At 44.9% G+C, this 24,961-nt stretch overlaps 1 protein-coding gene across 2 annotated transcripts; it reads right to left on the bottom strand.

Annotated features, from left to right (window-relative positions):
• Window positions 1-901: 901 nt before the first annotated feature.
• baz1a (bromodomain adjacent to zinc finger domain, 1A) lies at window positions 902-24,416 on the bottom strand. Of its 2 annotated transcripts, none has more exons than XM_088924975.1 (28): window positions 24,287-24,416; window positions 23,731-23,908; window positions 21,199-21,477; window positions 16,163-16,318; window positions 15,918-16,019; window positions 15,156-15,243; window positions 14,775-14,912; window positions 14,316-14,424; window positions 13,781-13,947; window positions 13,597-13,692; window positions 12,664-12,802; window positions 11,346-11,492; window positions 11,001-11,096; window positions 10,450-10,674; window positions 9,680-9,845; window positions 9,483-9,587; window positions 9,006-9,115; window positions 7,914-8,477; window positions 7,571-7,734; window positions 6,806-6,963; window positions 6,093-6,241; window positions 5,674-5,760; window positions 4,960-5,207; window positions 4,289-4,488; window positions 3,708-4,135; window positions 3,030-3,199; window positions 2,703-2,790; window positions 902-2,168 (listed from the first exon to the last, which is right to left on the bottom strand). In XM_088924975.1, exons 2-28 carry the CDS (start codon window positions 23,841-23,843, stop codon window positions 1,981-1,983), a joined length of 4,680 nt encoding a protein of 1,559 aa, XP_088781101.1. In that variant the 5' UTR covers window positions 23,844-23,908; window positions 24,287-24,416; the 3' UTR covers window positions 902-1,980. The 2 variants fall into 2 exon arrangements, with proteins under 2 accessions (XP_088781101.1, XP_088781102.1); XM_088924976.1 differs by having other exon boundaries at window positions 3,030-3,160.
• Window positions 24,417-24,961: the final 545 nt, after the last annotated feature.

Here is a 24,961-nt window from a genome sequence, read left to right as displayed (position 1 = left end):
GTTTTGTGGTGGGCTTACTGCAAATTAAAAAAAACATTACAATGAACAAAAGGAGTCTATTCACCCCAGTTTGTTAAACTGCTAATCCAAGGAGCTGATTCACCACCATTTCTTGAAGGAAGCCAGAATATCCCCTTCGCCAATATACAGTACAGGGACCTGGCTGACTGTACCCTGTTGCCCATTTTAATTGCATTTAGTGTCCTCTGGTATGACTCTTGGTTGAGTACGACTTTGTTTAAAGCCAATGAGTATTTGAAATACTCAAATGAGATCTCCTTATAGTGTTTGTACAAGGTTAAGAAGATTCCTGGGCTTGTACCTGTTCTCTCGTCTCTGGACCGATTCCCGACCGGCAATAATCTTATGTAATGTAGTAATTCAATTTGTACATAGTATGCCAAGTGAGGTCTTACTAGTGCATTGTTCAATTTTATTATTAAACATCCCCTTATTCAAATTCTACTTGTGGCTAGATCCAGTTTGCCCTTCTATCACTTCCAAACATTGTCTAGACAATGAAAAAACAGTTTTTCAACAAAATAAAAAATTGATGCAAGATATTTATATTAGTGCTTCAGATTTTAACTGTTTTGGTCAATATATTGCAAAATGTCAGAACACCATGGAGTTTTTCCCAAAGTACACCTAATTTAAACTTTGATTTTTTTTTAATTTATGGTTTCTTTGGATAATCCATTCATTAAACACAAAGCACGTCTTCTTTGAAAGGTTTGTGACCAATCTCTGATGTATTCCTCGAGTTGTGATCAGAATTTTCCATCAGATTCGTCACTTTCTAACAGTTGGGGAGGAAAGCAAAACTCAATGCTGTTCCTTATTGCAATCTGTGGGCATCTATCTCTCTTTAATACAAAATGCACGTAGGTTTCAGAACAACACATCGTCAAAGGGGTTTTATTAATAAACATGAACATAACTCCAAAACACATCCCGTTAAAACGGATCACCCTGGGTTATCCCTGAGCTACCGTTTCCCCACACTGCCGTTTGATTAGTGCTGCTAGAAGAACGTCGCTGCTGTTAAATGTCCAAGTGCAAAGTTAAAGACAATTTTAAACAATGTCAACAATTTATTTTTACATATAGAAAAAATGTACAGGGAAAAAAAAACATACAAAAGATATTTTGAAAAAAACATTTAACCTTTGAAGTGGTCTAGTTTATGGCATGAATAGAAAACTGACCATTTTCACACAAGTTTAAAAGATGGAAAACACCTATAGCAATTTTATAAATACAAATCAGGTCTTTTGCCTCAAATTATATTCCATACTAAATAAATATCTATGTGGTCTAGTTATGAAGAACTGGAGATGAACTGATCTTTGTTCCAATGTAGTGTTGGTACACTGAAGCTCTGGCACCTGAAGAGAATACTGTGCTTTTTTGTTGGTACAGTACAGTAGAATAGCCAAGGAAAAAACAAACAACAACCTGAAAACCATTTGGTAGGAATCTTTTAGGCTGAAGTGTGATGTTTCATGGAAAAACATCCAGGAAATTAGTTTTCACTGAAAAAATACAACAGTTTGAAACAAACAAAAAAAATAACACACAAATGTCTCTGCAGTAAGTCTACAAATGCATCCAATATACAAAATCATATGGATCATTCTGATAAAAAAAACAACAAAATGCAAGTCTCCTGAGTAATTTAGAATGGAAAGGATACATAAAGGTACTGGTAAAGATTACAGTGCAGGTCTCATTTCAAGGCAAGCAAGTCCCCATCGATCTCAAAAAGCCATGATTTTTCCTTTGTCATGTGACTTCAGACTATCAGACAATTTTTGTTTTTTGTAGCCATGTCTCTTGTTTCTTCTTACTGTTGTCTTAGGACCATATGCAGTGAAGGGTACACCTGGTACATAAACCTGGTCCATTCATTTAAACCGAGATGAAATCTTTGCGGATCTCACCTTTACTCAACAAACAAGAAGTGAAAAGTGTAAAGCACTACACCCGTGACCTCTTTGAAGGGGGAGGGGGAGTTTGGTCTCCGCATTTTGTGAGGAGTCCCAGTTTCTGAACCTGAGAGTGGAAATAAACTTGGAGCCTCACTCCAGCCTTCGCCTCATTGGTGCTGCGGGCATTGTACTCTAAACAGTTGGTAAACATCAGCTCCACATCTTCAATGAACTCGGCTGGAAGAACAGAAAACGGAAGAGGTTGTTAATGAACAGCAAGCAAGTTTATGCAAAATGTACACAACTGGAAAATATATATTTTTTACAGTAATCACTGAAACAATAATATAAAAATGCTAATAACAGAGTAGGTGCCTTTTTAATAGTGGGGAAAAACCAGCAGGGATGGAAAGAGTCTTTTTGATGTAGTTTGTTTAAAACAAAATGCCCTTCTACTTTACCTAGTGGAAGTGTCAGCTTCAAGCCCAAACAGGAGAGAGTAACCAGCGTTTGTTTAGTAGAGATCAAGTAGAGGTTAATTCCCCAGTGAAACGTAGAAAGAAGAAAAAAGGCGTTTGAGCTGTGAAGCTTCTTCAGGTGTCAAGTACGGTTGCATGTGTCTTCTTGAACCTACAGTATGCTGCCAGTACACGGGTGTAGCTTTCCATTCCAGCCTCTTAAGTATTACTACAGGTCGGCCCAGCGTTTTCTTTAAGGTCAGACAACTTGTTCATTGTGTAAATCTGATGCAAAAACGAAAAACGAACTTACAGGCTGTTTTGTATTCACAGTTGTTGACTTTTTCCCTGATGACGTTCAAGGCAATTGGCTTTCGGATAATGTCGTAGTAGTCTGGCACCTGGATGCAAACGAAAGACCCGAGAGCTCACACTGAGAAACCTGATCCTCCGTGACTTTATCGATGCAAACATTTCCTCATCACCCCCAATTTAATCATTTTAACATAGTACCAACGGGCCGTTCCCGTGGGCTCCACCGTGTGCGCAGTTCTGCTGCGAAAGGCCTCTCACACCCCTAGTTATACAACTGTCCCGCAAAGCCAGAACGCCCCCCGCATCTCCCCCCCACAGTGCTGACCTGAGTCCTGGACACCAGCTTCATGAAGGGCCAGCTGTCCTCGTGGCGCACCAGCTCCACCACGAGCTGCTCACACGCCGACAGCTCGTGCACCCCCTGGCTTCTCCCCGAGCTCCTCCTGTTGGACGACGCTGGGGGGGTCAGAACAACTTTAGCTTTGGAAGGTAAATCTGAAAACGAACAAAAAAAAAATAAAATAAAGCGGAACGAGGCCAGGATTAAAAAAGGCTCGAGTGTCTGTGCACACTCACCCATAGTGCAGGAAGTGGAAAGCACACAGCTTCCAAAACCAGTATAAGGAGTTAAGAGAATGGTAAACTGCAATATTTCACACAGCCCTTACTTTCCACCTTGAACACAGTTTCTACATTAATTCATGCCTGTTACCAACTCGCTAAGAACAAACCAATTCATATTAAGTTTATGTTCCAATTTAATATATATAAATGGCCTATCATATAGTGTATCTTAAGAGGTACTCTATAAGATAGGCTGTTAATGTGTATTAAAAAGAAATGATGCCAGGGTCATTCAAAAAAAGCCTAATAATGGTCTATTAATGTTCTAGGGGGAGGGAAGCCTTGCAGAGAAAGCCCTTGATTTGTACGCTGTAGCCCTGTAAGGACAACACTCAGAGAAACAGCAGAGGCCGCGGCCGAGCCCCCTTCCCCCGCCTACCAGAGAGGGATCTTTTCTTGCGCTGCGACTCGGCGTGTCGGCTCTGAGGAGAGCCCTCCGACGGGGCGCTGGCGGGGTCCGCCGCGCTCTCCGCCGACCTCCTGCCGCGCAGCCGCGTGCCGCTCGTGTCCGTGAAGGAGCTGTCCGCAGGCTTGGGCTCCTGGCTCAGGCGTGCGCTGGTCCGGCTGCTCGTCCTCAGCGGGGGCTTGCTGTCCGAGGCGGGGGCTGCCTTCCCTTTCTTCCCAGAGCTCTTTAACCCCCCTTTCCCCGTGGGAGCAGTCTGTCTTGGGGTGCCCTGCTGGCTGTGAGGGGTGGACCTGCCAGACTCGGACTGTCGCTGGGAGGCTCGGCCACTGCTGGGAGTGCTGGGCTTGCTTCCCTTGGTCGTCAAAGGCAACTTGACTGCTGCTCTTCCTCTCCTGGGTGCACTAAAACACAGGGGAGGTGTTGCAATCTCTGACCCAAATACAATACAAAAGGCGTGTGCAGTGCAATAAAACACACTGCCAAAGGGCTTCAATATGACATTACAAGAAGATAAGCGGACTTGATGACAAAACTGGGCCTGACTGGCACCCTACCTTTCTTCTTCCTCCTCCTCCTCTTCAGATTCTTCTTCCTCTTCCTCCTCCTCACTCTCCTGCTCTTCCTCCGCATTCTCCTCGCCCTCGGACTCCACCTCCTCCTCGGAGTCTACGGAGGACCTCTGGCGGGAGGACAGGCGGCGAGAGCGCTGCTTGGGACGGCACTCGGGGCACAGCCAGTCTTCCGCAGGAACAGCCTGGCAACGACACAGATCAGTGTGGGACACTCCTTTAAGCCTGGAAACAATCCGGTTGACTTTCACAGGCCTGATTCTGGAGCAGGAGGATCTTATTAGTAACGCTGTGACCAAAATGGTACACAGTATTCTAGAGGAGATCTTAACAGTCCATTGTACAATTTTAACATAGCATACATTGACTTAAGTTCCACACTTTTGACTATATCTTGCCTTTTCACCCTTTCCCCATGGTGTCTATAAGGATGTGTCAACACAAACATCTAAATATTCCCCACACAGGATGACCAGAACGTGTATATTCCAAAATGCACAAGTGCATGCCTCCACGACAGCCTCATGAAAACCTCCATGATAAGACTTATAAGACAATAAGACAAATAAGACTTCCTTTTACGGGATTTCATATGTTCTACATTGGTACATATTTACACGTTTCTGTCGCGTCCCTCAAGAACACTACACTGTTACCTTGAGTTTGGGCCTGACACAGTAGATGTGATGTCCTCGATCACAACCATCGCACAGAATCATGTTCTCCGCATCCCCCTTCTTGCGGCACACCTTGCAGCGAGCGTTGAGGATGGACTTGGACCAAATGATGCTGCGGTCAAGGGTGGACAGGTGGAGGAACACCTGAGACAAGCTGGAGCTGCACAGCAGGGAGTCCCTCCATCGGTCCAGCACAGTCTTATACACACGGCCACTGTCACTAGCATCTGAAGGACACAGAACCATAGGGCCAGTTAGACAGGAACTGTGCACTTGAGTTTGTTTTTCCCACCTGGATAAATTAACAGTACTGAACTTCTACACAGCAAGTGCCACTGGTCCAACTAATAATCTTCACATCATGATTGGTACACAGATTATGTAGATTCTTGATTTTGCATCACAGGTAATGGGTCTTCAAGCCACAGGACATTTACATTTTGTGTCATCTGCCCAGGTTGACCCTTGAGGTTGTTTATAAAACTAAACCATCAATAAGTCATTATAGTTATGTGATTCATGGTTTCAAGAGAAGTTACAATAAAGGAACAGATGTCAACAAGTACCAAGAAAAATGAATGTTTTCTATGGTTGGTAATCTATGCGTAATCAATTGGTAGAGTTTTCTGCAGGTGAAAGGATTGTGGAAGGAAAGATCACTGCCTCAGCACTTTCTTTACTGTTGAAAATTACCATCTTTTTCACTTGACTGATCGTCATCCTTCTTTTTCTTGTCTTCTTTCTTCTTTCCCTTCTGCTCCTTTTTGAGCTCTTCATCACCTTTTTTGATTTAAAAAGGAAGTGTGTTAGTGCACTTTCACCTTTACGCAATGGAATATAAGAACAGCTATAAGATGCAGCTATATATCTCAATGATAACCAAAAACAAATTCCTGACAAACGTCTGCTCAGAAATACACCTTGTGCACACTCTTTCACCACAAAGAATTCCTGGTCAGGATAAGAAAGGTTTTTGCTATACTACCACCTAGTGGCAAAGAAGCAATCTTTCGTTATAAAAGACATCCGATATTCTATTTCTTCTAGAGACTGAAAAGGGAACCATTACAAGAAGCTATTCTGAAATGCTATCTGTTCACTGAATGACCTACCCAAGGGTGGCTTAAGGAACTTGCGTTCGATGCCTTGCTCTATCTGCGACAGTGCCAACGCCAGGTAATGAACTGTGTTGTTCACAGGCTGTGGAGTGCTGGCACTGGTTGATGCAGCACTCTGACCCTCAGTCTTCAGCTCAAGTAACCTGGGTGAGGAGGGAAGAAAAGGAAGCCATTAGAAGCCGTACAATTACCTTATGAGAAATCCATCCACCTATTTTCTGCATTCAGCAATGGGACAAGTAGGGCAGCTGCTGGACAGCATACTAGTCCATCGCAGGGCACACGCAGACACTCACATTAGGGCCAATTTACCTACCATTATGTTTTGGGACTGTAGCAGGAAATGGGAGGAAACCCATGAGAACACAGGGAGAACATACAAACCCCACACAGAAAACACCCGAGGAACTGAACCCAGTGTCCCAGCACCATGAGGCAGCATTGCTAACCACTGCACTACCATGCCTCCCCTTGTTATGAACCACAAAAGTGTAAATCAGATAAAGCTACTTTTCTATGAACATTTCAAAACGGCACTAGATCCTCCAATTCATTCTGGAAATGGACACCTTGACTGAGCAGGGACTATCTCCCATCCCTGGAACTGAAACCACCACCAAACTCTTCAAATCTCTTCACGTCTTGAAACATCCAACAACTCAGACAAAACCACTTACAAGCCTTCGGGACACGAGCGAAGGCGTTACCTGTCTTTGCTGCCGACTTTCAGATTGGCTTCATCGATCTCCATGGCGCCTGCCTCTCCATTCTCTGTTTTCACCAGCCCATTCTCCTTGCCATCCGGGCTCAGCAGCTCGTAGTGGCCACTCTCCAGGGCCGTCCTCCAGGCCTGTCTCTCCATTACCTGCGCACACATCGCATGCCAGCACTGACCGACAGCAATCACAGCTCAGAGTCTCTCTCTCTCTCCCCCAACGGAAACACTACAGGCCAACACACCCGATTTTTGCATTCAAATTTCTACATCGACGGGCAAAACTCAGCACAACCTGTGCAGAACATTTGCAAAACGTCTGTTCTCGCCAGAATAAAAAAAGCTTGAAATCCACATCATTGTGCTTTAGTTTCTTCGTGTTTTAAATAGTATATCTCCTTTTTATTTGCAGATGATTGTGTACTGTTGACTTGCAACTTACACGGGTGATAGGGTTTAGGTAGTGTGAAAAACCAAATTTGTGTAGAGTCATATTTTACCCCATAATCCTTATAAAAACCTCCTACTAACCTCTTACAGTAATTTAAGATATTAAATAAGTATAAATGTAAAGTAAATAAGTTACTGTATAGGCTCATTAACTTGCTCTTGTAGGGGTGCTTGACTAATTTCTCAGAGAATAAAGTTTTTTCAACATTTTGTATTATCCAGAGCCAGCTGTGTAAAGCTGCGACTGTGCGAGTTGTGAATCAACCGCACATTAGTGCGAAATGGGTCAGGAGAGGGCCACACGAACCTTCACAGTTCCCAGAGTGCCTTGGTAAATCCGGTCCTCGATGTCTAACAACAGATCCTTTAGTCGAGTCTCGAGGTGTTTCTCAGCAGACTGGGGAGAGTCAGGAGACATGATGGCGTTCCTTGATTTGACGGGCGCAGCTCTGCCCTCAGTCTGTAGTACTTCTGTACAGGACAGAAACATTGATGAGGTGACATGTTAGCTAAAAAACACAAACGGAATACCAAAATCGTAACTAATTCCACATCACGAGAAAAACGGAACTCCCTCGGAGTTAAGCGTTCTACAGCGTTTACTGCACAAAATGTTCAGCAGTTTTCAGACACCTGTAATGGCTGCTTACCAGGAACGTGAAAGCGATCTACTGGGCAGTTTCTCAAAAGCTCAGTTATCCTGTCCTTCTCCAGCAACAGGGCCTCCTTCAGTGCGTTCTCCCTGTGACCCCGGCTGTTCAGGGCCTCGATCAGCTGCTCCAGCTGCTCGGGGGAGCTGTAGAAAGACCACAGGTTGGGTCTGTTCACGGGTTTGGGGTCCCGGGGGGAGCTGTCGGCAGCAGCGCGGGGGTCGGTGCCGGGGGCGAGATGCTTGGGAGTGGAGGGGGCCGCTGCTCCGTCGGAGTGGCTGGGGGGTCCGACCGGGTGGGGCACCAGCATGTCCTCCGTCAGCCTGGAGTAGTCCTCCTCCACGAACAGCGCAGACACGGAGGGGAAGACCCAGTAGCGGCGGTACAGACGATCCCGGCCCAGCGGCAGGATGTAGGTACACGCCGCGGCCTTCTGGATGCGCTCCAGCAGCTCCCTCTCCTTCAGCTGCTGCTCCTGCCGCAGCGCCGCCTCCTCCTCGGGGCTCAGGGCCTCCTTGCCGTCTTCACCGCTCTCCTTGAGGGGGGGCTCCTTGCTGCTCTTGGCTGTGAACGCAGGCACAGGTTAGGAGTTAACCGCGACGTCCTCTCTCTCTCTCTTGTGCGTCTGATCTCTTTTAAAATTAAAAAAAAACAACAAATATTTTTGCTGGTAACTGGCTATTCCCAATACCGGTCTTGTTGGTGTTTTTCATGCATCGGCTCGCAGCTACAAACTCCGTGACCGATCCCAGTGGAGAGTAAGGAAGCGAAGAAAGACTGTTTCTACCCAGCCCACCTTGGAGCCACCGGTCTTTAGCACGATACAGATGAGACAGCCCCGTACTGCAGGTTCAGTGACAATCAGAGGAGAGTAGCGTCCCTCACAGACAGCACCACATGCTTATAAGCACCCAGGAGGTCTTCGCAGAGCTCGGGGAGCCCTCTACCAGAGGACAACAAAACTTTGGGCAAGCTACATTCATCGAAGAAGAGCTTGATGGTAGCTAGATAAAAGAAAAAGGACCACATAGCGAGAATGCCCTGTGAAAAGCGGAATGGACCCACGAGAATGCCCATGACAGGGCATCTTACTCTTTCTGGCCTTGCTGCCGAGTTCAGACTCATCCTCGTCCTCTGTGGCCACGTCTCTGGGGGCCTCGTGGCTCTCAGTGCTGGTGTCCATCTCCTCGGGCTCCTCCTCCCTGCCAGGACATGGGACAATCTGAAGGAAACTCCGAAAACTCTCACCATCACGGTTTTCTCTGATAAAAGGGTCTCAGCCCGGGGGGGGGGGGGGGTCGCAAAGGTTTCACAGCAAGTCATTTAAAAGACACAGATTGTAAGCTGCTTTATCTTCTTCTCTTTCACACACCTCTTTTTTTTTTCAGGCCACATAGGAGCCACAGTTAAAAACTGATCTAAAAAGCTGAAAAAAGGTGCCTTGCGCTAAATGAGAATTACAAGGGCAGTATTAGAAGTTAACTGTGATTTGACTTAAAGAAAAACAGAATTTCACTTTTTGAGGCCATAAAACGAAAAACAAACTCTTGCGAGTCAACAAACACATACCCTCCAGCGTCTGCCCCAGTGCCATTCCTTTGTTCATCTTCTTTCAGCTTTTCCTTTATTTTTAACTCCTGCTCTTTCAGCTTTTCTTCCTTCCTTTTTCGAATCCTGCCGAAAACGAAAAGCGAACCGTGAAATTCTCCCGGCTCTGCCTGCTGGCCCGGGCTCGCTCCCGCCTCTTCGCGGCGCTGGCGGGGTACCTGCTGGCTGCCTCCTCCCTCTCCCTGCGGTGCTGCTCTGCTTTCAGCTCGCGGAGCTCCTGCTTGGCCTGCCGCAGCACATCCGCGCTGTCCTCTATGAAGTCCCGAGTGGACACCAGGGTCAGCAGCTTCCCACACAGCGCATGGAGGATTTTCAGCTTCTCTCCTGCACCCAAGAACACACAACTTCTTACTCCCACTGCAGCTCCTCGGCTTTCGCCCGGCTTGCTGTATTCGCTACTTTACGCTTTGTGATACAAAGGTCAAAAGCAAATTATCAGTAAATCCAGGAAGACAGCTGTAAACAAACTCTGGTCCCGAAGAACTTGATGTTGTAGGTTTTTAAGGTCATAACTCATTGCTAGCTGGGGGAAAGTCTAATTTAAACAATTAAATATACAGATCCGGTTTTAGGGGAAACAAAAAAAATTGCCCCTGGAGGACTCCATTCTACCCTGGAGTAAATATAATTTTTCCAGCAACAACTCCATGCACAATGAATTTAGAATTGGGATCTATTCTTTACTTCCAAAACACAGCCAAAAAGACACTTTCCAGCTGCAGAATTTAACTACCAGCCAATAAAAACAGCCTTTTCAAACTGTGGTGATAATCATGTTATCATGACACAAAAAAGGGCCTTTCATGGAATGCAAAATCAAAAGGAAGATAAGACAATATCACACTGCAGGACTACAGTCTGCGGTGGTCAGCTGCATGACACCCGGCTGCTGTTTATCTGTCCTGTGCCACGGACAGTATCTCCTCACCTGGCAGCAGGTCGTAAACAGCCGTGCCGGACAGCTTCTTGAGCAGCGCCGGATTCCCGAGCCGTAGCTCCACGCAGGCATCGTCCATGGAACTGAAGCCGCCCTGCTTCTGGTAGCGGTACTTGGCATTGGCAGAGGTGACGTCGGCTCCAGAGGCCAGGATATGGAGGCGAAGGATCTCCGAGAGGGTGCAGCTGTCCAGGTCTAGCTGCTTGAGACTGCAGCCTGGAGGAAACGGGACACGCCGCAGGTTTTATTTCTTATTCTGCACATCAAGATTTTTTTTTTTAACTCCCCAGCCTAACATGGGCAGTGCTGCTAGATGCAACGGATCAAGCAAAGGTTAATTCCACAAAGAAAAGTGAAAAGAAAGAACAGATTCAGCTGTTGAACTTTGTTAAGGTGAAGGAGGCACCTGAAGAATGCCCAACAGCCAAAACTTGGCTTGTCCCTCTTCTTTTCACAGTGCAACTAGCCTCTATTCGCGCCAAAATAAGCAACTAAGACAAAAGCCCAGCAGTAGCCTCAGCTCTGCTCTGTCACAGACTCACCCTGGTACAGCTGGGGCCAGGCGGCCGCGAGGGAGGCCACAGCACTGATGGCGGACTGCGTGGGGTCGGCATCTTCATCCAGCGCTTCAGTGAGGTCTACAGAGACGGTCGTTCGGTGAGGAAATGCACTTAAGCAGCAAACCTGAAAAATCTTACTACAACGTACGTCTAGAAGTGACGGGTAGCTACAGAATACTTTTACCCAAAAATGTTTAAAAAAGAAAAACAGGCTAGCAAGAAGGCTCTTAAGAAAACTGGAACACGTCTCTTTAAAGTACTCGGCGACGGTCGTGCCCACGGCGGGGTAAGGAGTGGAAATGAAAGGGGGAAGAGTGCGGCGCTGACCTTTGGTGTCAGCCTCGGCCAACTGCTCCCGCGCCACCTCCTCCTGCTCCTCCGCCAGCGCCTGGAAGATGGCCGACAGGAAGAAGAAGAGCAGCTCACACAGGGGGCCTTCCGGGTCGCACCCTACCAGGGCCTCCTCCAGCACCTCTGTGGACACAGGCAGACGGGTCAGGCTCTCTGGGAGCGGCAGGGCAGGGACTCGCACCGTGCCCAGAGACGCCAGGCCAGACGGTGATCGCATGTCAAAGCCCGAGGAGAAAATCTTAATGGCCAATGAGAGAATGAGAACGGTCACACACTAGAGGAACCCACTCAGCCCATCCAGGTCGCTGGGCGGCAAGCTGCGGATTGAGCTAAGAGATTTGTAGAAAAAAGCCAGAGCATTAGTTTCATCAGCATGGCTGGGCAGCCCTTTCCCGACTGACACAATGCAAAGCAAAAGTGAGACTAAGATTTTTCTCAATTCCTCCTATGGGTTATGATTCATACATTTAAAAATGAATTCTGCCCATTTTTCCCCCCTGTGAAGCACTGGACTGCAGGTACAAGGCCTAGTTTGGACTGGAATCACATAGATTGTTCAAAGGGAAGGATGCACATTATGACAGGTTTCTTTTCCGCACAGAACAAGGCCAGAGGAGTAGAATCCTTAGACCCTAACATGCCTAGTTTTCACACAGACAGGTAAGGTAGGAAAACACGTGTTGGCAAAAAAATTCAACTTTTTTAGTCAAGTATCTAAACACAAAAATAAAAGATTTGTGTTTCCCAGAAATTACAGATGACAGAAATGCAAACAAGTCAGTATATCGATATTGTGTATCAGATATACTGCTAGTCCTGGCCAAGCAAAGGCTTACAATGAAGAAAGCCACACAATATTTGCTATTTCTCCGTATTGCATAAGATTAGTACACAGACAAAACAGCAGAATTTTAAGAACAACCCGAAGCTAATATGGCCGTCTTAACTAGATACAACAAAACTGAACACTCTGATTTAACGTCAAGTGCAGATGAAAGGATTTTTTCTTTGTTTTTTTTTTCTGTAAGCGACTCAAGTTTCCTGTTGGACTGGGTCTTCAGGGATGTTTCTGATGTGGCAGATGCAAAGAACTTGCTATCCGGATTCTTCACATAGATCTGACTGTATGGGAGAGAAGCCACCCTCCTGCCTTCACTACTTCAATCAACAAAAACCCAACTTCCATAACCTTCTTGAGCAAACCATCTGGGCATAAGAAACTGCCCTGTTTTACATGGCCAGGCTACATATTTGTTGAGCTTTTGGTAAGACGATGTACATGTGACGTCCCTACCTAGAGTGACTCCCTCAGGAAACTCATCCTCCAGGTCGAACAGTTCCCCGAAGGCCTGCAGGAACTCCAGCACCATCAGGGCGTCGCCGAACTGCTCTGGAGGCAAGCGCGTCTTCACTGGGAGGGGGATCGGCAACTCCTGCAAGGGCAAACACAGCGGCTTTCTGATCCATGCTCTTCATCTCCCGGTGGCCAACATCCTGGTCTCTATATTTCTACCTTAGGAATATATTTTTGAAAATATATACATAGTTTTGAAAATAGTAACATTTCAAAGTGTAATTTCCCCTATACAATGATCAAATTAAAACTGAAGAACAAGAAATTTGTTAATGTCGGCTGTTGTAGTTCTCCACTACTGTAACTAATTCACAAGCTGTAGTTAAAACCCGGAATAGCCAGCTGTATGTTTATCACATCACATGGGGGAGGAAGGGGATGTTCCTCCGACCTGCCCACCTGTGAGTCATTCATCTTTTCACAGGCAACAGAGCCCCAAACTACAGATTCAGCTCTGATCGGATCGAGGCACATCCTTAACCCACAGCACTCTGATCCTACAGTTATCGCTGTGTCTACCAACCCTCCTCTTGGGAAAGCTCAGGAAATTGGACGCCACTGCTGGGGTGAACCCAGTCATAGTCAGCTGCTGACATGGCCCAGTTTCAAACCCCTAACACATTGATTGCAGAGCTCAACCTGCCCTCAGGTGAGCACTTTTACCGGCTAAGCAACTTGTGAGTCCCGTCATGCTTTTTTGATCATTTTCCTTCTGCAGGCCTCTACTTCCAACTAAGTCATGACAGTCGCTATGCATACTCAAGAACACATGGTTGACTCTCCAGATGCCTCAGTCTCTGTACTTCAGGACAGGAGTTTTAGGTGCACTCAGGTCCCTTCTCCAAGATGCTATCTGAATTTTGTCTTCCATACCTTCAGGTCATCACACTCCATGTCCTCCCGCCGTTTGCTCCACTGCTTCAGATACTCGGCATACTTTCGCTTCTCCTCTCTCAGCTTCTCGCGCTCCTGAAAGAGAAAAGCATGTCTTAAAGCAGCTCTTCACAAGAAGGGTGAAGATGCTCAGGATTGGGCAGAAATCCTGGCTCTTCTTTACCTTTTCCTTCTCCAGCTTGAGCCTTTCCTTCTCCTCCTTCCTCTTCAGTCTCTCCTCCTCCACCATCTTTTTCAGCTCCTCTTTCTTCTTCTCTTTGTCCACCTTTTCTCTCTTCTTGGCTTCGAATGCCTCTGCTTTCTCTTTTTTCAGCTTCGCCTTTTCCAGGGCTTCGAAAAGAAATTTAGCGTTAGCGTTGACCCCAGCATCCACAGAAGAAGCACCCATAGGGGAGCAGCAGCAGCAGCAGTGAAATTGAAACGATAGGATATAGCAAATGAAACACACTGAGATCATTTAAATAATCTGCCACTGCAGAACAGGAAGTTCTAAAGGTTTTTAACTTGAAGCGTATTTGTCTCTTCGTGCATACTGCTCTGCCATGAAGTGTGACACTGCTGAGACCTACCATTTAAACACTGCAATCCGCGATTATCACCTGCCTTTCATTTGAGCTTCTACTTCAGTACTACATTAACACAGCCTCCTGGCACTGGCCTGATGACAGCGCTCTCTCTTTTTTTACTAACAAACTCACCCATCGCTTTCATTTCCTCCTTTTGTTTCAACAGCTTTTCGTTCTCCAGGGCAGCCTTGTCTCTGTTTTTCTGTTTAGCAGCGTTTTCACCATCAGACGTGAAACTCAACTGAAACAGGGTGAAAAGATTCAGAACATTTTACAACACCGGACAGCATCCATCACTGGTCCCAGTTACTCATGAATTGTCTTCTGTATCTTGGCAAGGTTTGTATTAGAAGGAAATGGCTGCTTTTGTGTCCTAAATGCTCTTCTGGATGACCCGTTAAGCACCTATTTTATCTTGAAATAATGTTGCATTAAATGATTAAAGGTCACTGTGTATGAAAGAGAATATATTAATCATATTCTGGAAGAGGACCACAAGGTGCTCTTCTGAGCCTGAATGAGGCCTACAGCACACGACAGGGAGTTACTTGTGTTGAAGACGGGTCACTCCGTTTAGTACAGCACACTCACATCTCCAGGAGACGAGTGCTCCTTGGAGCGTCGGCCCCGGCCCTTACTGGGGGGGCTGAAGGTAAATGTTGGGGGTTCATCAGGAAAGAAGTGGGAAAAGCTCTGCTCGGACAATCGGTACGTGGCAATGGTAGCAGCCTGGAAATAAGACAAAGCAATATAAAGTGAATATACCAAGAAACCTGTTGCACGTTGCATGAAATGCATGTTGCTCCTTTAAGTTAATGAACATTTTCTCAAAGGTTTACAGCTTCCAATACATCACAGTAATGCTTTTAACTAGAAGCAGTTAGAAGTTAGAAAGGAAATGCCTTTCACAAATCTGAAACGTATTCACTTTGCCTTTCACCATAGTGTAAATTCAATCCATCGGCACGGTACCTTCAGTTTGATCACACCATTCTGGGGAGAACAGTGTTGTTTCAACAGAAGTTTCAATCTGTCTCGGGAAAAAAGGTTTTTCTTACGGCTACATTAGGACAAAGAAAGAAAAAGGGTATTAGCGATGTTAACTCAAATGTACGAAAAGACCTTTAAAGGAGTTCAAATCGAGTGTTTTACTTCTCTGGAATACATTAAAACCTCGATAATCACGAGTTCTACATTTGCAATTTAGCCTACAGTATTTGCACACAATTTTTGGTGACCACTTTTTCCACATTCGCAGACCAAACCTATTCCTATTCACAGGTTGTGCAGCAGGAGAGTAAATGTGGGCACCCTCTTGCAAATCTTCATCTTGCTGATCTACTTTACCAGCCAGCTACAATCTCTATATTAAAGGCACAGCTTGGCTCACAAAGAGTTAACGTGTTAATGCAGAAGTGTATCATGGGTTATGCTTTACTAACTCAGTTTCCTTCAGAAAAGCGTTAATGTGCGTTGTGTGTAGGTCTGTTATCAGAGTAATGCTTGTGCGCGAGTGCTGTGCTGGAAAATAACAGAAATGTTAAATAACAAAACAAACTCTGTAGTCCCGTAAATTATCACAATCTCTAGTTTCTTGTGTCTTAAGGAAAAAATAAAAGGTTATATTGTAATAAAAAGGAGGGCAAGTTATTCTCCAGAAGTTTCATTAAAGCTGAAAATATTTTCTCAAGCAGACTCAGGTCTTCTCGACTCTGTGGGGATTCCCAATCCTACCTGATCTGAGCGGCCTTGACAGTGAAGGGCTCACAGCCATCCGTTTTGATGGGCTGAACTTTATATTTAAATAATGAAGCTTTAATGGGGGTCTTCGGCTTCCTGAAACACACAACAAAGAGGTGATTGAAAAACAGGAACTGATTAGGGCTCCGTGTGAGCACTGGAAGTAACCAAGACAGCTTTTGGGACGGGGAACCTCGACCACTGGAAATCACTCAAGCTTGTGGCTTCGTTGTACTGACCCATTCAGCAGGGGAGACTTCAAGGTTTTGGAGCCGCCTTCCTCGTCACTGTCGTCACTGATGACGATGGAGTCTCCCTCCATCCGCGGGCTGAGGTGGCCGTTCACCACGCCATTCTGGAGCGGAGGCAGGATCTCCAGGACCTTGCACTGTTGCCTGGAATAGTCACCTGCGTCAGAGGACAGCCAGAGCGCACACGGGCCGACGCAGCACACTGATATTCCCCCACCCATGCTATTTCTACACCAAGAAAAAAAAACACCCCAGGGTAAAACAGTAACTGTAACCCAAAGAGAAGGAAATAAAGACAGGGCATCCTTGTGAACTCAGCAATCAGTCATCATATAGGTAGGTGGTTTGAATGTTTAATCTCCTAGATCATTTGATAATGTTTTAACATCTCTGCCAGGCAAAGAACATCTTCTGTGCTTGAAATTACCTACCAGCCAACGCAGACTCTTGTCTTGGCGCAGCTGGACACTGACATGACAGTGACGCAGCTGTAATTCACTTTGGAATGTCATCTGCTGCATCGTAGCAGAGAATCGACTGAAGGAAAACCTGGTCTTTTACAGAAGAACAGCACCCATGTTATATTACGTCTGCACTATCGTCATTAACAGCTGCTGACTGGTGCATACACTCAAGTCTTAATCATGTTTCAACTCTGAAAGAGTGTACTGTGCAATTAAGGTCTTGATTTCTAAACACTGTTTTTCTGCGCTGTGCATGTGGAAGCATGAAAAACCAATTATACAGACTGAACTTGCACAGAGAGAAAAACATATCTGGCCACTTGATCATGTTAGTATGTGGTAACAAAGCATTTCAGCACAAAGCACCTGAAGGATGATTTATCCATCTCTTTTTAGTTCGTAGTACATCATACCTCAAAATTAAAGTACGGTCTATACAAAAAGTTCAGGGAGATTGAGTAAAAGACAAAAAAAAAACAATTGAATCTATTATGAATGTACACAGTGAACCCCCTGGCTTCAAAATTTCTGAGCCCACCACTTTAATCATAGCCCAGCACAGATTAGTATAATCCAGTAAGACCGTAATGGCTAGGATTTGGCAGCGAGAGGCTCATGATTCAGAGCTGGAGCTTCGGCCTTGATAAGACAAAGAGGGCACCCAGTGCAGTCAAAGTACCAGTCCCCATCAAGCAGCCACACCAGCCATTTACATCAGGAAATAAAGTGCAGACTGATAATACTATAATAATACTAAACAATGGGAGATACTAAACAATTCTAGGGAGATCATCACACAAATCAGATTACACTACAAACACACTACAAACACACAGTACACACAAAACCACAAAAACTCCACCACATACAGAATCCAAGCACAGGATTTCCAAATGCTGTACTCGGAAATCCAGCAATACAGCCGCAGAAGCTGATGATCCACAAGGGAGTTACTTCTCTAGCAGGTTAAAAATCAGAAGAGGCTTTGAAAAATGTCCAAGGACCCGGGTGATTTAGGATCTGAAAGCACAAGAAAGCCTCCATCTAGATTGAAAACAAGTGTGTGAAGGTACAGCTTTTAAATGTAATATCTAAACTTAAAGGCCTAATATTTGAGAGCTTGTGAATCAGGTTCTTGTTTCAACGGTAAAGGAACAATGCACTCTTAAAAGTAGAGTTCATTAAAAAAATAGTTTTTTTATACATTACTGAATGCAATTGGGACAACAATTTTGCGCTTGTTTTACAACAAGCACTGCCTGAATATTTCATGGGTCCCACTGTCTGTCATCTGAAAACAAAACATCCCAGCAGGTCTTGTCCTCTAAGCTTTTCCCACAGACTCAGCGCATGAATGCCATCAATTACACACAAGCCATCCAATCTTCTACAATTAGTGTGTATTTTATGTAGAAATTGAATTTGTCCTTTTTAAGGGCATATTAGTAACAGATATAACTGTACATGACAATTACGGAAAATCTTGAAAATCTTGTTAGCTAAGATGCACAGACTGATTCTGTTGACAAAGTATACTTCAATATAAGCCAATTGTGTCACGTGAGCCTGCTACCAGACCCTGTCAGGCAAGTGTTTATATTGATTTAACAGATATCCACACGTTCTTCTAGCCAGTGCTTCACAGGAAAAATACATCTTGATGATGCCTGTCACAAAAAATAACTCCTTTTGCTGTTAATTGGAATCATCATCACCTCAAAGACACTGCTTAAGACGCTATCTGTTATTAGGTAATTAAAATGACTGAATATATCTGTAATTAATCTGTAATTCACAAAACAATAAAACCCAAGAACAAACATTTCTTTCCCTTAAAGGACAATCTTAAATACAATCATTTCTCAAAAACTCCAGGTTACAATCTATCTGCAAACCAAACTATTTACATACATTTTATTCTGCCCCATTTTAGCATGGATTGCTAGGGGCAGTTTTTTCTCAATGTAGGCCTAATTCTACTACAGACTTCTTTAACAACACTATCTCATTAACCCGATCTACCTTGTCTTCACAGAACCAACTATTCTAACTTCAGCCCGACGTGATACAGAAATGCATTTTTTTTTATCAGCTTGGCACTGCCAGGGCTGAGCTAGTGAGCACAGTGGCACAGCTGCGCTGATGTGGAAATGAGGCATTATAGTACATCTTTCTACTGCGAGGCGAAGGGAATAACTGCCCTTTGTAACCTCATCGATTCCTCCTCACACTCTGGCTCAGGCCCGTGCACACAATGTCTGCCTGTATCTGTGCCCCCCCTCCCGTATCAAAGACTTATAAAAGAGCAGTAACAACTGAGTGAGCCATCACCGCTGGTCGCTGCGTAAAGCCGTGGCTGTCATGCAGACAATTGTCCCTGTGCCCCACATGTCTCCCTGCCTCCCCTGCTGTGAGTCCATGTTGCCTCATGTCTGGCCTGGATTGCTGAAACTGTGATGTGATGTCTGGGAGTGTTCCTTCTGCTCAGCCAGCCAATCCACAGCAACCTCCTGCTGCTCCACCCACTGTGCCTTACACATTTCTCTTATCTCCGAGCAGCCATGTCTAGTAGTGGCTGAACTGGGATCCTCCACTCTCAAAAGATGGCTTTTTAGGCAGGAAAAAAAATACGGAAAAATACTGTTAAAGTGCTTCTAGTATGATCTGACAGCTACTGCGGCTGGATAGGTACCAGCAAGTTAAGGCACTCAAGCTCTTCTTCTTTTAGGGGGCAAAAAGGAAATACGCTGTGTGTGCAGAGAAGGTTGTTCATTTCTTTACTACATAATTCTACAGAAAACCAGTTTTCTGTAACAATTTTTAAAAGTTTTACTTTAACTGCCTGCATCCGAACACTCCCAACTCCCCACCAGAGACCCCATCAAGAGGGCTGACAAATCTTGCTTGGCTTGCAGCTACAGAAGCAAGCAAAAGCAAACTCATTTCCCTTCAGAAATATCGCTCAGACTATAGCAATAAACTAGTTTCTTTTCCTTCTTGATGAAAACCAACCACCTTAAAGGCATTTCAAGCAGACATTTGGCATGCCAATCTTACTATCATAAACCATTTATTATAATACTACTCTTGCAGGAAAGGTAGCGACACTCCTTATTGCTGAGTGGTCTCTGTGCATTGTATTAGACAAATTACCAATAACATTTGGGTGATTCCTAGTTATTGAACCTTTGCTATGGCTGGAGTTACTCAATGCCTTTATCTTTTTCAGTAAATTGATAGAATGTGCTCCATTAAGAGCACATTTATTTATAGCCTGTAAGTGACTGAACTCTTAGTGAAAACAAGTTATCAGTGTGCCCCACCTGCTGAACTTTTACTTTCAACTTCAAAATGTCACTGAAAAAACAGATCCGACTCAACATGACAAACAGACTTGTCCATGCATACCTCATTAATATCACTACAGTTATATTAATAACTGCTCCTGAAAGGTAAGGTTTAAAAAATTCAGTGCTTCAGGTGCATGTTAAACTGTTTTCAGTAATAAGTCACTGTGTCTTTTTGAACCTGGCACACAAGACACAATATGACTCTGTGAAAATCTCTCTCTGTGCACAATGATGTATTTTACACATCTTGTTGCACCTCACCAAGAATAAAAGGAAAATGCCTTCTCTAAGTGACAAGCACAATTTCTCTTAATACTTGAAAAAGCCTTACTTTGCACCTTTTCAACAATTCACGCCAGCCTGTATTTTTTCAAACAAAGTCAGCTGACCAAGTGCATTCTGCTTTGTCATTTAAAGTACAACACACAAATTACACAGTTATGAGCAGCGCTAGACTACCATCATAGACACCACTGATCCAGTTCTGCACTTTTTTTCCTAAACTTGTCACAGCGTAAGTGACAGCCTTAATTCAAAGACCTCAATTTGAGCTTTTTAAAGTATCTCAGGGTATCATTTTACAATATTACCTATGTTTCTTTTGTCAATGCTTTATTTGTGCTCTCTAAATGGACAAAAAGAAACACAGAGCACTGAAACGGTGCTACACCTGGAAGGCAGTTCATCGCAGGGGTTCATTAGCGTTATGTTAACCAAAACAAGTCCAGGTTTGAATAACGAGTTCCCAACACAATGCGCCTTGCACTGACGAGCCACATTCCCTGTACCGACCGATTCGACATTTTGCAGGTAACAACTCGATTCTCCGTCTTTTGGATGATACATTAAACCGAGGTCCTGACTCTCAGTGGTCATTAAAGATCCCTGGGCATTTCTCGATAAGAGTAGGGAGTTATCCTGGTGTCCGGGCCAAATTTCCCCCCTCTGCCTTTACCGTAGCCTCCAAATTGTCCTCATGTATGATTGGCTTGCATTGCCCTGCGATGGACTGGCGCCCTGTCCAGGGTGTACCCTGCCTTGCGCTCGTTGCTTGCCAGGTAGGCTCCGGCTTCCCGCGACACCGTGTGGCATAAAGCGGTTTGGCCAATGACATGACAACTCAATTCTCACAATGTGACACAGGGCGCACAAATCCACGAATTGCCCACCCGCACAGTGTGGTGCTGGGTGCCCGTCCGCCCGTTCTCACCTTACTCCAGTGCTGCCCGTCACCTCCACCGTCTCCCCGAGGAAGAAGCGGTCCTTGACGAAGGAGTAGACGTCGTCGCAGATCTCGTGCAGCCGGGAGCGGTGCGTGAGGGAGGTGAGGAAGAGGAGCGGGGGGATGAGGGGCTGGGGGAAGCTCTGCAGGTTCAGCCGGGCTCTCTTTTCACTCTCCAGGGCTTCCTGGTAGGTGAGCCCGGGCTTCCCCGTCACGGCACAGCTCCACACCAGACTGTTACACAGGATCGTCCTCTCGAAGAACTCACTGTGGGGGGACAGGGACGGGGACACACATTCATTTATGGGAGTAGAAAACAACAGCGCCCCACTGGAAATAATATTCCATGCAATGCTACACTCAGAGAATGCAAAACTCTGTTAAAAGAGACCAGGCAACCACTTAATAAGCTAAGGGACAAAAAGACCTCTAACAACGCATCATCTAACTGGGGGCCCAGAACTTCATGCACATGAAACCATGCTGAATGGGTGGTTGTTGTTGTTGAGGCTGATGTCTCTCCATTGGTTTACCGTTTCTTTTTTTTTTAGTGACAGAGTAAGCAAAAAAAATCTGGTGTAATCTAGTGCAGCAAGGATTCTTAGTTTATTCTCATTGTCTGTTTACTACTCAGAGGATAAAAGGCTATAGGCTTACAAGAAAGACAACCATTATTTATCCTTTAATTCTGTGAAGGGTGCTTTACTATTTTGAAAACACTTCTTGTCCAGCGAGTTACAATTAAACCCCCTCTTATGAATTCTTTAGATGTGTTTTATTCTGAGCTCACGTATAATGACGTGAATGTCACAGCAAACAAACTGCAATGGCACACAAGTGCAATTACTTTGTGCTTTCTTCTCCTTCTCAAATTTTAAAATAATCACAGCTAAATGAGACTTGCAACTAGCTTCACTATTATAACAACAACAAGATTTTTTTATACATTTATATCGCAAAAGACTAGAAAATCTTCAAAGTCTTTGCCCCCTTTGGCCTTCTTTCAGTAGCATAGGCATACTTTCATTAATGTTTACTTCAACAGTTTAGTTGAAGTTTAATTTAACCAGAGTTTTCTCACTTAAAGATGAAAAACTCTTAGGTTATCACAAAAGCAGGACAACCACTTAAAGAGTACTGATAGATTGCAATTCTGAATTTCTGAGGACAAAAATGTACTATTTACTTTACACTATGCTATTATTACAACCACCATCAATAAATCACCATCTCTTCGGCTTGGTACGTCTGGTGCTATTCTTACATTGAAGGGAATATGAATATAAGAAAAACCAATCTTTCTATTACACTTAGGTAAATAACCATAAAACATTTCAGTAGATCCACAGAACCTAATTGTTACTAATCTTAGACTACCTAAGGTTAGGTCAGGTAAGGCAGCCTAAGACTATCATTAATCAGGGTCTGTAAAACTCTCCATTAGGGTTCCTTAAAATAATACGAACTCCACTAAGTCCCTAATCAAGAATTACAAGTTCACTGGGGTACACTGTATCAGAATTAGCCAATTAGAGGAACGCGACTTTAAAGACTGGCTGCAGCATCTCTAGAAATACGTTTTTGAGAATAAGACTTAAGCACACATCTAGTTTAAGGGGAACCCCAGCTGATTTTTCAGACTGCTTTAATTTTGGGTCGATACAAACTGGGGAAGAGACTGAACATGTGTCTTTCAGGCAGCATTACAATAACATCATAAACTTGCGCTCCACAGCCCGGGAACATTTTTCGTCATGACGGTTTAAACCACCCGGGTAGTTCCGTCAGTCATTTTGTACGTGTGACAGAAAAGCAGTTTTTTTTTTCCTTCCCCTCCTCCCTATCCTTTTTCAGAGGAGTCAGCAGTGAGACGAGACACAGAGGCTTTTCCTCCCCCCCCTGCCATGAGAGAGACTCCCCACGCCACCCATAACAACAAAACCGTCAGGAGCCCTCCAGCACGAAATCAACCGATCTGGTTTCAATTCCGACCTTGTCTTCGGCTACCTTCACGTACGGAAAACCTTAAGAAGAAACACAGTGCCCATTCACAACACACGTCCCCGTCAGCTTCCCGGCGAAACCTAACGAGATCTCCTCTTTTATTTTTATTTTTTTTTAAAAAAATATATATATATTTTACAACAAGAAGCTGCGGACTTAGTTTCAGTTTTGAAGGCCTACGCCGTCTTGTCAGCTCGTCTACACCTGACAGCCCCCGCTTATCAGATGCAGGGAAAATGAAGGTTTCTGTCGATCCAGAAGCAGAAGTAGCCCGTGTGTGAGTGGGGTTTTTTGCGTGTGTGGGGGGGGGGGAGTTATTATTTCACAACAAGGCAGTTTCAAAAGACGCCGAGTGGGTCTATAAAACGCCGTTTTGCAAACTTTTCAGCGCAGTCCGAAGTGACTGTCACCCGGCAGCGGGACATTATGTCCTCGTCTCGCTGCTAGTATTTTAACGGGGCACCCTGGCCGGTGTTAAGTTTTAGTTACTCGGAAAAAAAAAAAAGAAGGTCTTACTCGTAGTCCCTGAAGATCTCGTGTGTGACTTTGCACAGAAAGACCTCCTCGTCGGGCTTCAGATCCAGCGGAGGTTTCCGCCTGACAAACGGCTTTCTGTGGAGAAGCGGCATCTTTTTTTTCTGCTTCTTCTTCTTTTTCTCTCCCTCTCCGCTCGCTCGGTGCTCCTGAGACGGGACTTTCAAAAAAAAAAAAAAAAGGAGGGAAATTATAGTCAGAAAACCAGTTATCGGGGAGTCAACTGCCGCCACAAAGCCCATCCACACGTACGGGAAAGCGTCCGTCCGAGCGCGGTGGGTAAACAGTGCAGAATGAAAGTGATAATTTGCGAGAAATTTCAAGAGGAAATTCTGCCTTTTGTTAATGACACACGCTTCCCAGTCCCACACACACAATAGTAAGTGACGTTAAATCCTGCCCACATGAAAATGTGCTCAGACCCTCATTCTTTCTTTCTCTCGCTCTCTCAGAGCTCCTGTTTTACAAACCCCCCCCCGGTCAAAAAAGAACAGGAAAAGACATCGCCCGCGAGAGATAAGCCGGGGAGAAGGTTTACCAGCCGCGTAACGTTCACAGTTTAATCCGTTTACGGGGGGGAAAAACACCAAGTTTAAGGCTGCCCCACTTCTGCCGTGAGCCGCCGACAGTCGACAAGTTTTGATCCGCTCTAGTTCACCGATGAGGAAGAGCCCGGGGGCGGGGCCGGCGAGGCAGATCCAGCTCCCGATTGGCTGCTCGGCGTGACGCTCACAGGGCCCTGGCCAATGGCGGTGCTGCGTGTCGTGTTCGCTGGGGATCGTGGGAGGAGCGGGGTGGGGTCTTGAAGGCAGCCAAGCATCCCATGCAGAGAGTAAGTCATATCCAGAACGCAAACGGGCTTTCAAAATCTTTTCCTTTTCGGTTTTACGTAAGCGTAAATGTACAAAAACACGAAGACGTGTTTGCTTTATGTTTTAGGTCCGCGTTCACGGTGTCAGAAAAAAAAAAACGCCTCACTACTGAATAATTAAGAACATCTATTCATATATTCACAATTCCTGTTGGATCTTTTTTAATGTATCATTTGGAAAACTGAAGGAGTTGAGCGAGTATCAGGATTAATGACTGCTGTAATTCCAGTTTAATGGTTTCTTCACAGAACACGAACTGACAACGACAGAGGACGTCACGTGGAAATTAAGTTATTTAAATGGTCATTTAAATATTACCACAGAGCCCAGAACAATATGTT

The sequence above is a fragment of the Atractosteus spatula genome, chromosome 9 (assembly GCF_055471065.1).
Source record: "Atractosteus spatula isolate fAtrSpa1 chromosome 9, fAtrSpa1.hap1, whole genome shotgun sequence".
Taxonomy (NCBI): Eukaryota; Metazoa; Chordata; class Actinopteri; order Semionotiformes; family Lepisosteidae; genus Atractosteus; species Atractosteus spatula.
This window is presented reverse-complemented; position numbering and strand designations above follow the sequence as displayed.

Bases quoted from the DNA above. Each gene is read 5' to 3' on its own strand.
- baz1a (XM_088924975.1), bottom strand. From the start codon at position 23,843: ATGCCGCTTCTCCACAGAAAGCCGTTTGTCAGGCGGAAACCTCCGCTG. The intron at 13,693-13,780 runs GTAAAGAAGAGC...TTTCTCTTTCAG, and splicing joins TCAAGCTGGAGAAGGAAAAG to GAGCGCGAGAAGCTGAGAGA. The intron at 6,242-6,805 runs GTAACGCCTTCG...CTCCTCACCCAG, and splicing joins AAAGTCGGCAGCAAAGACAG to GTTACTTGAGCTGAAGACTG.